The sequence below is a fragment of the Polypterus senegalus genome, chromosome 6 (genome assembly GCF_016835505.1).
Source record: "Polypterus senegalus isolate Bchr_013 chromosome 6, ASM1683550v1, whole genome shotgun sequence".
Classification (NCBI taxonomy): domain Eukaryota; kingdom Metazoa; phylum Chordata; class Cladistia; order Polypteriformes; family Polypteridae; genus Polypterus; species Polypterus senegalus.
In genome coordinates, this window is record NC_053159.1 from 110688223 (window position 1) to 110703254 (window position 15032).

At 35.5% G+C, this 15032-nt stretch overlaps 1 protein-coding gene across 2 annotated transcripts in view; it reads left to right on the top strand.

Moving 5' to 3' along the window:
• The window catches only part of zzef1 (zinc finger, ZZ-type with EF hand domain 1), a 273801-nt gene that overhangs the window by 158325 nt on the left and 100444 nt on the right, over positions 1-15032 (top strand). For both annotated transcript variants that reach the window (XM_039756776.1, XM_039756777.1), the window contains 4 exons: positions 2354-2505; positions 11019-11259; positions 13433-13512; positions 14548-14641. In XM_039756776.1, the coding sequence (XP_039612710.1) occupies positions 2354-2505; positions 11019-11259; positions 13433-13512; positions 14548-14641 (567 nt within the window). The remainder of the gene's footprint in view (positions 1-2353; positions 2506-11018; positions 11260-13432; positions 13513-14547; positions 14642-15032) is intronic.

The following is a 15032-nucleotide window of genomic DNA, read 5'->3' on the forward strand; positions in this document are numbered from 1 at the left end:
GATGTTTCTTAGCAAAATTGAGACGAGCACTAATGTTCTTTTGCTTAACAGTGGTTTGCGTCTTGGAAATCTGCCATGCAGGCCGTTTTTGCCCAGTCTCTTTCTTATGGTGGAGTCGTGAACACTGACTTTAATTGAGGCAAGTGAGGCCTGCAGTTCTTTAGACGTTGTCCTGGGGTCTTTTGTGACCTCTCGGATGAGTCGTCTCTGTGCTCTTGGGGTAATTTTGGTCGGCCGGCCACTCCTGGGAAGGTTCACCACTGTTCCATGGATAATGGCTCTAATTGTGGTTCGCTGGAGTCCCAAAGTTTTAGAAATGGCTTTATAACCTTTACCAGACTGATAGATCTCTGTTCTCATTTGTTCCTGAATTTCTTTGGATCTTGGCATGATGTCTAGCTTTTGAGGTGCTTTTGGTCTACTTCTCTGTGTCAGGCAGCTCCTATTTAAGTGATTTCTGGATTGAAACAGGTGTGGCAGTAATCAGGCCTGGGGGTGGCTACGAAATTGAACTCAGGTGTGATACACCACAGTTAGGTTATTTTCTAACAAGGGGGCAATTACTTTTTCACACAGGGCCATGTAGGTTTGGAGTTTTTTTCTCCCTAAATAATAAAACCATCATTTAAAAACTGTATTTTGTGTTTACTTGTGTTATATTTGACTAATGGTTAAATGTGTTTGATGATCAGAAACATTTTGTGTGACAAACATGCAAAAGAATAAGAAATCAGGAAGGGGGCAAATAGTTTTTCACACCACTGTATATATATATATATATATATATATATATATATATATATATATATACACACCCATGCTTTGCAGCGGAGAAGTAGTGTGTTAAAGAAGTTATGAAAAAGAAAAGGGAACATTTTAAAAATAACGTAACATGATTGTTAATATACAGTAATTGTTTTGTGATTGTTATGAGTGTAGCTGTCATCAAGGATTTGATTATCATTATTTGTTTCAATCAGGTTCGTATAATAAGGAATATAAGTAACAAGCTGGTTAAGTTTGCAGATGATACCAAGATAGGTGGATTAGCAGATAATTTGGAATCCGTTATATCATTACAGAAGGACTTGGATAGCATACAGGCTTGGGCACATTTGTGGCAGATTAAATTTAATGTCAGTAAATGTAAAGTATTACACATATGAAGTAAAAATATTAGGTTTGAATACACAATGAGCGGTCGGAAAATCGAGAGTACACCTTATGAGACTGCAACAAGTACACATGTCGTAAATGTAGGAAGGGTGTGTGGGAATTGTTAATATTTGAATGTGATGATTTTATATAGCATGGATCGGAAATCAGCAGTTCTTAGCATTGCACGATGCAAGCTGTCGTATCAACCGCCTACTGTAACTTGCTTTATTTTTTCTTCACTTATAGTCTAGAATAAAAGTGCACTTGTTTTGTTATTTGTACACCAACATATGTTCCTGTGTTTGAGCGACATGGGCATGCTCAAAAAATAGACGTGTAATGCCATGAAAAGTGCACGCAGGCAGTTTAGATCGCAAGCATTGATACAAGAATGCAGTCACAAGTACGGTGCAGAGCTATAGCGCATCTTTATGTGAAAACAGTAGTGTAGCAGATGTAGTAAGTATTTGTCAATGTGGCATGCTAATGCAGCTTTTTTTCTGCAGTTATATTTTTGAGTAAAAGCATACTTGTTCTGTTATATTTGTACCTTTTATGAAAGTGTTTCTTTGATAACAACCAGCATAGCAGACACCCAGGATGATGAATGCTGCAATGACTTCAGTGTCAGACCTGCTAATCAGTAAATAATCAATTAAATAACCAGAACACCTGGAAAAGCAGAATTAAACTTAGTTTGAAAATACTGTTAACAACTTAAAATATACATATTCCCCATATAACTGCTTATTACATTTTAATAAAAATCTACCAAACTTAGTTTGTATTTTCTACATTGACTCCAAAACACAGAAACTGGGAAATAATGACTCACTTAATAAGGCTAAGAGTCCAATGAAAAACAGAAGTTGGTTTGAACTAAAACCTGCAGCCACAGTGGGTCCTCAGGATCGAGTTTGGGAACCACTGAAGTAAGACATTTAGTGAAAATTTTAATTGAAGTGTTTTATGAAGGTTTCAGTTTCTGATAGTCTACACATGTAAATGTCAATGGTGAAATGAAATGTAATTGCTCTGTTGAGTACATTGCATTTATGTTGCTGAAATATATATGGTATAAGTTTTTGATTAATTACTGGCTTATCTACATTAACACACATTCTGTAGTTTTGTTTTGTAGTTTTATATTGATTAATTAAAAAATTCTATATGTTCTGTTTTATTTTTTTTTTAGACATAACATGTACCAATGAGCTGACACCAGCAAAAATTCCTCCTGTTTTGAACTCATCAGTTTGGAAGCCAATCTTAAGGCATGGACTATCTATAAACCTTTCAGAATCAGGAAATAAAAATAGTTGCTTGCTTGTTTCAAATATGAGAAAGGTATGTTAAAACATTTAGTTTTTCTAATATTAACTGTTTTTCTTTAGAAGGATTATCAAAAATAGATTTAATTTCAGTTTATATGTATCACACACTGATGGAATTCAACAGACTTAGACAAAATAAACTGTCAGTGTTTATGTATACATGTGACATATTTTTTGTGAGCTTTTTATGGATGTGTGATAATAAGCGATGAATGGTTACAAATTATACTCTTCCTTGTAAACATTATCAAAATTGCACAAGAAAACAGATGTAATGACTTTGTGCCAATATAAGAAACATTGTCACTTTTTCACTAAAATGGGGTCTTAATACAAGAAGAAAAGGTACATCAGTACTTACATTTTGTAATGAGCCTAGTTCTTTAATTGAACTGAACATGAAATAGTCACAGGAAATTCCTCTAATACTAACACTATCAAATAAAACTGGCTTTTTAACGTGCATCTCTAATGATGATTTCACACTTCATTAATTTTGCTCTGTAGCTTTCCTGGACAATTATCTTTTATTAAGCTGTATATCTTTAAGAACGTATTGTCAACTGTCCTTAACTATATTATTTAATCTTTGCTATTTTTAAATAATAATAATAATTATTCTTCGCATTTATATAGCACTTTTCTCACTACTTGAAGCGCTCTCCACGCAGGGAGGTCCCGGGAAGTAAACCCACAATCTCCTTACTGCAAATCAGTAGCTCTACCACTGCGCCACCTACATGGACTGTAAGGGTCCACTGCAGAATGCAAAGTAAAATACTTTACTTCTTCTGGTGCCTGTTGTTTTGCTGCTTGACAAACAGAAGTGTAATTTATATTGAAAAGGAAAAGTATAAATCCAATAAAATATTCTTTACTTGGGGAAAAATATGTATACGTTGTGAGGTTGAGAAAATGGCAAAAATGTATATTTCTCAAGAAGCTACAAATGAGAAGTATGAAGATGCTCTACAGAGATCATGTGAATCATTCTTGGGCAGCTGGGGGGAACACATACAATTTTGGAATGTTAGCGATTAACCATTGGTAGATTCAGTTACATTAGGGTTTAAATTGAATAATCTTATTGATTATGTAAATACAAGTATGTACTGGTAAATTTAATGTTCTTGCTTAATTGCTTTGATTGATATAGTCTTTATTCTGAGACATGTTCATTTCAGTAGATGCATCGAAGCAATATTTAGGCTACATGTCATAATTTTACATCCAGAAGCAGAATGGATGCCTTCATGAAAAATGGTTTGTTGTACAGTACTTAGCTTGTTTGTGATTATTTGAGAAACTGAGCAACAAACTGCATAATGCGGTTTTCAAATACAGTGGAGTCTCGCTTATCCGACATAAACGGGCCGGCAGAACGTCGGATAAGCGAAAATGTTGGATAATGGGAGGTGTTAAGAAAAGCCTATTAAACGTCAAACTATGTTATAATTTTACACATTACGAACTTCGGTTCACAAACGTCTCTAGACACGTACAAATCAGGTTATGACCAAAATGTTCGCCAAACTTTTGCATCTGTTCACGACAACACACTAAGTATACGAATGAGCCGATGACCAATGATTTCCGCATGTGTTCAGTCTCTCCCTGTGCATTACCTGTGTAGCGAGAGAGAGACACACACACAGACAGACACGCCCGCACGCAAGAGAGACGCTCATTTTTCATGAGAGAGAGAGACGCACACATTTCACATTTCAATGGTGAAATGAAATGTAATTGAGAGAGAGAGAGACACAGGCACACACACACACAAATGTGCGCGAGAGAGATGCAGGCTCACACACTCCCACACACACACACACGTGTGCGAGAGAGACACAGGTGCGCGCACACACACACACACACACACACACACACGTGCGCGAGAGAGAGGCACAGGCACACACACGCCAGAGAGGGCTGGCCCCATAATCCACTGTAATAATGTTTTACAACAAAACAACAGAACAATTTTACTGAAAAAATGAATTTAGCAACTAAAAACAGACTACGCTCACAACTCGCAGTTCTTGTTGCCGATTGATGCGTTTTTTTTTTGTTTTTTTTTGCGGTGGGATGTCGCATAATACAGAAGGTTGGATAAGCAAGACTCTACTGTACCATAGCAGCACATGTGCATTTGGTCTGTTATCTTGAGCCAGGTACTACATTACATTTAGAAGCACTGTCACCAGCTTTATTGCAGGGAGCACACACTGTCTGATAATTTGGTTATCTTGGTTATCATGAGTCTAATGCTATCAAAAAAAAAACAGAAGATAATACATTACCAAACATGTATAGTATTAGATAGGAAAAATAGTTAGCTTTGCTTTTAATGTTGGCTTAACTTGGAAAAATCAGCTGTGAAAGCACTACTTAACTATCATCATCATTCTCTGGTAACAGGACCAAGGGCTTAATTTTGTCTCATCAGCTGTGTCTAGTCCAGGGGCATCATGTATATTGGCGTATATAGAATTCACACACTAAAACATGGCGTACGGACAAAAGAGGAAATGTGCATATGCACAAAAAGTTCAGATGAACAAAACTGTGTGTAAGCCAACTTCCACTCACTTCCGGTCCATAAATCCTGGTCAGCGTGAAATGTAATGCACATGCCTGCCGTCCCACCCAGACTCCTCCCATAATTTTGTATATTTTAATATGGAAATCAATGTAAATATCAACATTCGATGTTTGGTTAAAAGACAATGGTAAAAGCATGTGAGCAAAAGAATTTCATCAAATGCAAAGTGGAGGCAAAGAAAAACATACTATTTGTTGGCTTAAGCAGTGGTATAAACAAGAAAAGGAAGTTGATCAAGTGACATAGAGTAATGGAGAAACTCGAAAGTTCAAGTTCAGAAAGACACATGGTGCCTGAAATAAAAAAAAGTAGTGGTCAGATATCAAAGTCGCCATGAAAAGGCAAGTTGTATCCCCACCGTCTGAGTGTGATATTGAAGTGTAGTAGGGTACAGAGAAAAGAAAAACAAATAGGCACATAGTGGAAAAAAGGGTCTAAATGTCTACTTTAATCTCGTTGTTTATTTTGTCATTAAAGTAAAATGTTGTAAACTTAATCTTAAATCAATGTTTAATTTACCAAAGTTTCTCAGATCCCATCATAACTAACAGCTCATTAAATGTTTCGTATTCTTTGTGTTCTTCTGTATACAAATCACTATGTGCTTCTTAAACGGGCTTTTTCTTACGCCGACAGGACACGAAATACATTACATTCATGATATTCCAGCTCTCTGAACAACTTAAATACTAAGATGTATACTTGTATGTCATTTTCATGATGAATTTAATTAAAACATGTATTAAACATGAGGGCACGGTGGAGCAGTGGTAGCAATGAGCTGGCGTCCTGTCCAGAGTTTGTTCCTGCCTCCCGGAAGATGCTTGCTGAGATGTACGCAACCCTAGATGAAATAATTTATTGCAGCAGTACTGTCTCTTTCAAACATACCAAACTGCAATTCCTGTCCTTGCTTTTCTTTCTCCAATTAAACAATCACCACACAATTAGCTCTAATAAAAGTCAAGCCATCTGTAAGCTTAGGACGCTGACTCTTCAAAACTTTTAAGGCACATTGAAATATCTTTGTAGTGCATGTTTAATTATTCCATCCAATTATCCATTCAGGGTCACGCCAATCCTAGCAAGCATACAACGCGAGGCAGGAACAATCCCTGATAGGTGTGCTAACTCATCACTACCGCTCTGCCAATGTGCCCACACATTTAATTAGTAACAGTATACATTATTTAAATGAAATTAAAAATTTTGTCTGTATAATGTGTATACATACTTTAATACATTTCAACTTACAAATGATGTCAGGTGCTCCAAGAAGATAACTCTTGGAAATCTAAGTCAACTTAGAAGCCAGTCTTCACCATCTATAAATACATGCTGTCTTCTATTGAATTGAATTGAGTTCCTTTATTGTTATTATATTGTTCAATGAGATTCAATATGCAAATCCTCCATAGACTTATTTTCCTATAAAATGATAAAATAATAATGATAAAAAAACAATGAAAAATACACAGTACAATATAAAAGCATAAGTACAATATACATGTACAGTACATATAGTGCAGATAGTGCAAAAAGTTCGTAATGTGGCTCATGTTGTGCAATATTTCAACTGTAGTACAAGTTTACAGTGAGGCTATTGTCTTATAAGTACAAATAGTTACCAGGAGCACTTGATAAACTGATTGAATGTGTTTATAGCTTTTTGGGATAAAACTGTTTCTGAATCGCAAAGTCTCTACAGGAGAGGATCTGAAGCGTTTGCCAAATGGGAGAAGTTCAAATGGACTTTGTGCATGCCTCAGGCAGCATGTGCTATGAATATTCTCCAGGGCTAGATACTGTATCCCAATAATCCTCTGCGCTGTTGACACAGTCCGTCATAGAGCTTTCCAATCAGCTGCTGTACACACTCAGATACAGTGGGTTAAATACTCCAAGTGGTACACTGAGAGTAACAACACTAAAGCAGCTGTGGTATTTGGAATAGTTTGGCCATTCCATGGACCATTATATTGTTACAGGTTGATTACATTAAGATGCCTTAAATTTCTAAACAATATGCGGTTCATTTCAGTGTATTTGATAAAGCTGCGTCAGGGATGTGAATCTTATAAAGAAATTGAATCCACACGGGAACCGTAGCACTGCTTTGATGCTGGTTTGCAAAACTGAGCAGAAAACCTGCGTATGCAATGGATTGTGCTGCTGTGAGAATGTTAGTTGCTTTACGCCAAGTTTAGTTTTTATACATCGCTTTGTGAATGTGGAAACGGGGCCTACACACCGGTATACATGAAACCTCAGGTCTTTTTTTGTATTTCTTTCCCGTCATATCAACATGCCAGGTAAATGAAGCCTTTTAGCGCAGCCTTTTAAACTGTCTTGCTTGTGTTTCCAGCACAGACATGGTGCTCACACAGAGAATACTATAGAATTACTAATAGCAGAACTTTTTTCTTCATAATTTTTGAAAGTAAGTTTGGTACCTTAATTCCAAACATTTTGTCTTTAAAATCAATTTACAAAGTGTGAAGATTTGTGTTTCTGCCTGCAATTCAACATTGTGAATGTTCAGAATCAGTCTACAATATTAAGTTATTAAAATCAAACAGATTACACAATTTTTTATGTGGCTAATTCCTTATTAAATGTGAGTGGCAACGAATCAGAAAAACGCAAATGAAGCAAGTAAATGCTATGTGGCAAGCATTCTCATTGGAATTTGAGGATTGGTTTCTGTATATACTCCAAGATAAGGTGAGAATTTTAGGATCGAAGATAGATCCAAATTATTGGATTTTGTTTATCTGGAATTCAAACTTTCATTTATGTATAAAATTCATTAAGTAGTGTAAAATATAAAAAAGGTTTTTGCAAAAATGTCTAAGTAATATTTAGTATCCTAAGTGCTTTAAAGGAATACTCCACCCTGAAATGGTAATTTGTTTTTAAATGTTAGTTACACCATGTAGTTTGTAGTAATGGCCTAGGAAAATGTTTAAACTCATGTTTTTGCACCAAACAAAAGAAACATTTTTGATATACTGGAATGTACTAGTTAACCTGTTATGTCCAGTGGTAAATGGTGTGAAAAACATCCATGTGGGAAGAAAAAAATCTATACATTACTCAAACTGCATAATTAATGTATTTTATCCAGTTGAATGCTCGATTTATAAAACACCATTACATCTGGAAGAATCACTATCAAGACCAATGTTTCTTCTTCATTTATTAGTCAGGAGTTCAAAATGTCCCTCAGGGAATCCTGTGGGGGATGCTCCGGGAGTATGGGGTACCGCCCCCCCTGATAAGGGCTGTTCAGTCCCTGTACTGTACAACCGGTGTCAAAGCTTGGTCCCATTGCCGGCAGTAAGTCGAGCCCGTTTCCAGTGAGAGTTGGACTCTGCCAGGGCTGCCCTTTGTCACCGATTCTGTTCATAACTTTTATGGACAGAATTTCTAGGCGCAGCCAGGGTGTTGAAGGGGTCCGGTTTGGTGGACTCAGGATTGGGTCAATGCTTTTTGCAGATGATGTTGTCCTGTTTGCTTCATCAGGCCGTGATCTTCAGCTCTCTCTGGAGCGGTTCGCAGCTGAGTGTGAAGCGGCTGGGATGAGAATCAGCATCTCCAAATCCGAGACCATGGTCCTCAGCCGGAAAAGGGTGGAGTGCCCTCTCAGGGTTGGGGGAGAGATCCTGCCCCAAGTGGAGGAGTTCAGGTATCTCGGGGTCTTGTTCACGAGTGAGGGAAGAATGGGCCGTGAGATTGACAGGCGGATCGGTGCGGCATCTGCAGTGATGCGGGCTCTGCATCGGTCTGTCGTGGTGAAAAAGGAGCTGAGCCATAAGGCAAAGCTCTCAATTTACCAGTCGATCTACGCTCCTACCCTCACCTATGGTCATGAGCTATGGGTAGTGACCGAAAGAACGAGGTCACGAATACAAGCGGCTGAAATGAGTTTCCTCCGCAGGGTGTCTGGGCTTTCCCTTAAAGATAGGGTGAGAAGCTCAGTCATCTGGGAGGGGCTCAGAGTAGAGCTGCTGCTCCTCCGCATCGAAAGGAGTCAGATGAGGTGGCTTGGGCATCTGATCAGGATGCCTCCTGGACGCCTCCCTGGTAAGGTGTTCCGGGCACGTCCAACGGGGAGGAGGCCCCTGGGAAGACCCGGGACACACTGGAGGGACTATGTCTCCCGGCTGGCCTGGGAACGCCTTGGGATTCTCCCGGAAGAGCTGGAAGAAGTGGCCAGGGAGAGGGAAGTCTGGGCCTCTCTGCTTAAGCTTCTATCCCCGCGACCTGACCCCGGATAAACGGAAGAGGATGGATGGATGGAGTTCTAAATGCTTGGAACATGTTACTACATGTAACTTCATTACATTAGTCATTACTTACAAAAAACTAAATATGTTGTATAGTTATTTATTACAAAATATATTGCGTTGCAAATAGTGCATTATGTTTTCTTTTTCTGGATGAAACAACTGCACATTTCACTGGTCAGAATTTGTTATTGAATCCTAAGCCCATACTGTATATGAACCTTCATGGGACTGACCAGAAACACGGCCAAATTTGATCATTTTCTTGTGTTACATAAGTACCATTAGTCCTCTATACGCTGTAATGTACATAACTTTTGATGGCATCAACATTTACTTCTGTAGCACATTTTCATACATAGGGTCAGGTGGGCAGGGGAAAAAAAACTCCAGATAAACTGTAGAGAATCAACAATCTTCAGGAGTTCCAAGGCTAAAAGACAACCCAACCCCATTGGGCATTCTACCTATCATAAATGTTTTTAAGTAGTTCCTTGTTTTTTTAGGCTTCCTCTTAGAAGATTGGTCACAGTGAGTTTCGTGGGAAGTTTGAGCATTAGATTTCTTTCAAACACAATACTTCTTTGATCAAGTGGAGGTGGTGCAGAAATCCATCATGGAAGAACCAGAAAATAAAACCAAAAAAAGTAGAGATTAATAATAATGATTGCAAATGCAATATTATTTATTCAGCATTGAAGAATATGATAATTCTGTGGATATTTATTTTATTTAGAGTAGAACTAAAATGTAGCTATGAAAACACAAAATGAAAGTTTTTTAAGGATATTATATATATATATATATATATATATATATATATATATATATATATATATATATATATATATATATATATATATAAAAACGATCCACAGCGTTAGCCTGGCCTGTCTCTTATGGTAAAGTATTCCAGATTTTTGCTGAATAAGAGGAAAATGCCTCCTCCTCACTTCTTTTATTTATCCCACTTTTCCATCTTTTGTTAGAGCCTTTATCAGTGCTTATGTTATGTTAATAACTACATTAAATGTTTTTGTGGCTATTACATTTATTGTACATGAAATAAACATTTTAAGTATATTATGCTAATAATAAATACTTATGAACACTTTGAAATCACTTCAGTTTTTGTTGTCCAGCGCCTCCTGACTTACCTGTATAAGAAAACCCCAACATATGGGAATTAAAATTACTCCTTTTCACAAAACTTTGAAAGATGAGGATTGGTAGTATAGGTATGTAGACTATAGCTTTAATTTATTTTGTGGTTGCTGATCATGAATATAAGATTTTTGGTATCTGATTCTTTACCAGTAGCCCTAGCCTTCTGAGAGCCACTCCCAGGAGGTTAAAATTTACAAATGTCAAACATACACATGTGGGATGTAGTTTTAGTCTTCAAGGTTAGTAATTACGAATATGATGTTATTTTTGATTTTTTTTTTCTATTGCAAGCAAGAAAATTTGTACTTGAAATATTCAAATTGAAGCACACATTTTAATAATACAAATATTTAATGCAACTATTTTTGTTTGTTATGTACTTCTACTTCATGAAGAAAATCATTACATCTCTTATGAACACCCTGAATTAGGGCGGCTTATGCTAATTCAGACTTTTTCTTTTGATAGGAGGAGATTGTTGGTACAGATGAGTTTATGCAGTTTCTTGTGGGATTTGCCAAGTGGGACACCTTTCAAGTAGTTGTGGATTCTAGGACAGCGCTTATGAACTCACTTATGTTAGCTTGCAAGAAACAGCCATCCAGGAATGAGACTGTGACTGGATCAAAAGTTGATCAAGCTGTTAATGCCATTTTTGTCTCAATGGTATACCATACCCCTGCTCTGTACACTTCTCTGCGGAACTATGGTAATGCTTAAATAATTTTGGTTTAATCGTATTTTAAATTCAATGAATGTCAAGAAAGGTAGCCATTTCTCCGGAAAAAAAAACAAGTGTTTGCTTATTCATGTTAATTCTTTTATTGTATGCTATTGAACAGCATAGTGGTGCTCTGAATGGCTTCTTGGTTTTTACCCAAAAGCAGTACCTTTTCACCCCTTTGCACTTTTTCATGTTTTATTGTTTTACAATTTTGAATCACAATGGATTTAATTAGGTTTTTTTGACAATGGTTATCATAAAAAGACGTGTATATGTCAAAGTAAAAACATGTACAAATTGATCTAAATTTATTATAATTATTAAATGGGGGAAAAATGCATACGTTGTCACCCTATTCAAGTCAGCTTTTTAAGAGGCATCTTTGTCAGCAATTTGTGAGTTGTTACATATACAGTATCTCACATCTCACCTACTGAAACTTGTTATCTTATACCTCTTAATAGCCTTCCTCAGTAGGGTCTTCCCTGCACAGTAAGTCAGTATTGGAGAGTGGCCTTCTATAGACAGATGTTAAAGCTGTGCCATCTTCTTTCCGTTTTTTAATGATTGATTCAGCTGTTTTCAAAGAATATTCAGTAACTTGGAATTTTTATTTTATCCATTCCCTGACTGCTTTGCTTTTAAATTTTTAAAAATGTATATAACATCTGCAGATTTTAAGTTTTTCTGATCTTGAAAATCTTCAATGCCAAGTTAGTGTTTTACAAACATATTTTGACATGTTTTATTTTTTAAAGTGCTGCCTAAAAAATGAAATGTTGTAGTAAATTCGTAGAGTGCATCCGGAAAGTATTCACAGCACATCACTTTTTCCACATTTTGTTATGTTACAGTCTTATTCCAAAATGAATTAAATTCATTTTTTTACTCAAAATTCTACACACAACACCCCATAATGACAACGTAAAAAAAGTTTACTTGAGGCAAACTAAAACTGAATTTAAGGTCAGAAAAAATATAAGAAAAAATAGAGATACAAACTAACAATACAAAGGTAAAACTAAAATAACCTTGATCCTTACTGTCCTAGTATAATGACAAAATTCTTTGAAACAGAAGTATAATGATTATCCCTTCCCATTATTCCAGTTTGTAGTATCTTTGCTAATTTTTGCAAAGAACACAACATAAACTTTTGAACTTTTTAGTGTTCCAGGAGCAAAGGTGTAGGTAACTGTTTTTCTGTGCTGGCACTCTTTTTGTGATTCAAAAAATCCCAAGGCACACCAAGATTCTTACGGCTAAACAAGCATTAAATCCTATATGCTTGCTAAACTGTCCGTATGGGTGGGACTGTCGGAGCCAATGGCAAAAAAAAAAAGCAGTTTGGAGATTCGCTTTCTGAGTCACATCTCTTATTCACTTATTGAGCACTTCGGACTTTTCCCAGTTGTTTAGTCTCTTTACCACTCATACAGGCAGTCCTATATGGCACACCTGGGTAGTTCCCTAAACACTTTTTAGCATATCACATTTGTTTAGAATACAATTAAAAAGTCATTGATGGTGATGAACAATTGAGGATGACATTTGTGGAATTTTTATTACAAGTTTTAATGTAATTTCCGTTAAGTCAGTCTTCACCAATGCATTCAAAGTCTACAGTTGTTTCGATCATTTAATTTTACTTTGACACATCTGTGTCTCAAATGCCATACCAATTTGAGAATTAATACATTGGCCTTGTTTTCTTATTGCCTTCTTTTCAACTTCCCTTTTTGGAAGGCATTCAAATACAGGGTGGTCGCCCTCATGTAGTATTTTATTATAAGTTCAGGTTTCAGGTCAGTGTTTTAAGTTTAATCATTACATTTTAAAAATGTTCTTTGTGTTGATACATTAATTTTATGATTCAGTGTATATTTACTTTATGTATTTATTTTATGATTGCATATTTTAATCTTAGATACATACAACTATGCAATTAATTTTCTTTCACTGAATGTCCACTACTGTACTCTCTATTGTTTTTTTCTGAAAAGAAAACAAACTGGTTTTTAATGTTAAAGCCTGGATAATAAAGCAGAATAAATCTTAAACTGAACACTGAATACAACGCTTACATGGTTCTGTAAGGTATTTTGTTACTAAAATTAATCATTTGATTCACAGCTCTTGGTTTTATTTTTGTTGTCAGTTTTAAATTGTGGTCAGGCTGCCTTGACGGATGAACTTGTTCAAGTGTATGCAGTAGCTGAAGGGATTAAAACCTGGATGGTATGTTCCATTTTAACTTTATGGTGATTTATTCTGTAATTTGCATCAATGCAAAAATAGTAATAATACAGTCATAAGCAGCATTATTTATTGCATGAGATAATCAGTATTCTTTTAAGTAGACTAGGGTACCAATGGTTCATTTATCTACTGAATGCCACTTTTCTATGCCCAGAATGCAACTATATACTGTTGTTGTTTTTTTGTTGTAATTTACTTTAATTTTCCTTATGATAGCTTTATCAATTACTGTTTCTTAATTTTCTTAATGCCCTTCTGCACTCTTCTCTTTTTCTGTCTCTCTCTATCATTGTGACTATTTTGAGCTTTGTACTTTTAAATGCTCTCTAAATTTTTCTATCTTTGCTCTTATTTTTTCTCCAGCATTTTCTGGAGTTGAAAGGGTTGTTGTTGCACACTGTACCAGGGTGTGTGTTCTTATGATTTATTTCATTTTTATGTAGCATCTAATAAAGATTACAGTATATTAATTAAAGAATGTCAAAAAGAATCTTTACATTAAAGTAATTTTTCTAAAATCAAAAATTATTTAAAAAAAGATCTAATTGGATTATGTCCCTTTAAGAAAAGTAAAACCTCTTATGCTGAATTGTCTGCTAGTAATTGTTCTACTTTAATCACAATAAATAGTATAAGGTTGTTATTTTTATTATTTTTAACTTCTTTTCTCTGTGGTGGTTATATTACATCTCTTAAAGTAACTGCTACGATATCTTGCTTGTGTACTTATAAGAATATGAGTTTTTACTCTGTACATTATTGACTGTATATTTAATTGCATCAATGCATTTTTCTTAATCTAGCCTAAACAGTGAACAAATTGATGAATTTTTGAAAAGGGGAAAAAATATACAAGTGTTGGTCCGTTTGATATAGACAGTACTAATATTAATAAAGTTTATATCATTGCAGTTGTTTAGTGTTATGATTTTTGTGAACAGTATTGAGCTCAAGAAAAAAAAAACTTTTAAATGGTGTGTTAATTTGTTTAACCTGTGCTTTAATTTTTCAAAGCTTGAAATGAAGCAAAAATCCCTGGTGGGACAAATAAACAAACAAGACGATCATCCGTCTGCAGATTGCAATGAAGTGAATATAGAATCTCTCGGTTAGTGTTTCTTTTTTTAAGTGCATATCCTGTCACTCTTTATTATGCTTACTTAGTGTGTTTGCACATCTGTTATATACAGTATGTTATATCCTTAGATCTGCACATACTTTGCTTGGTTATATATCTATGCATGGTGTTGAAATTATTTTTTTTAACTTAAGTTGATATAAAGACAATACACAGCTATAATTATTTTCTCACTGATTTGAAAAGTTATCAATGTTTATGTTCTTTTAGAATTCAAATGGTGGGAGAAGGCTTTGTGAACCTTCGTGTGTTTTTATTCCTTTATTACTTATTTCTATATGTGATGTCATCTTCATCTTATCCATTGTAACCAAAAGATTAAATCTCCAAGCTGAGATGTAAGATTGATCAGCAAGTCATT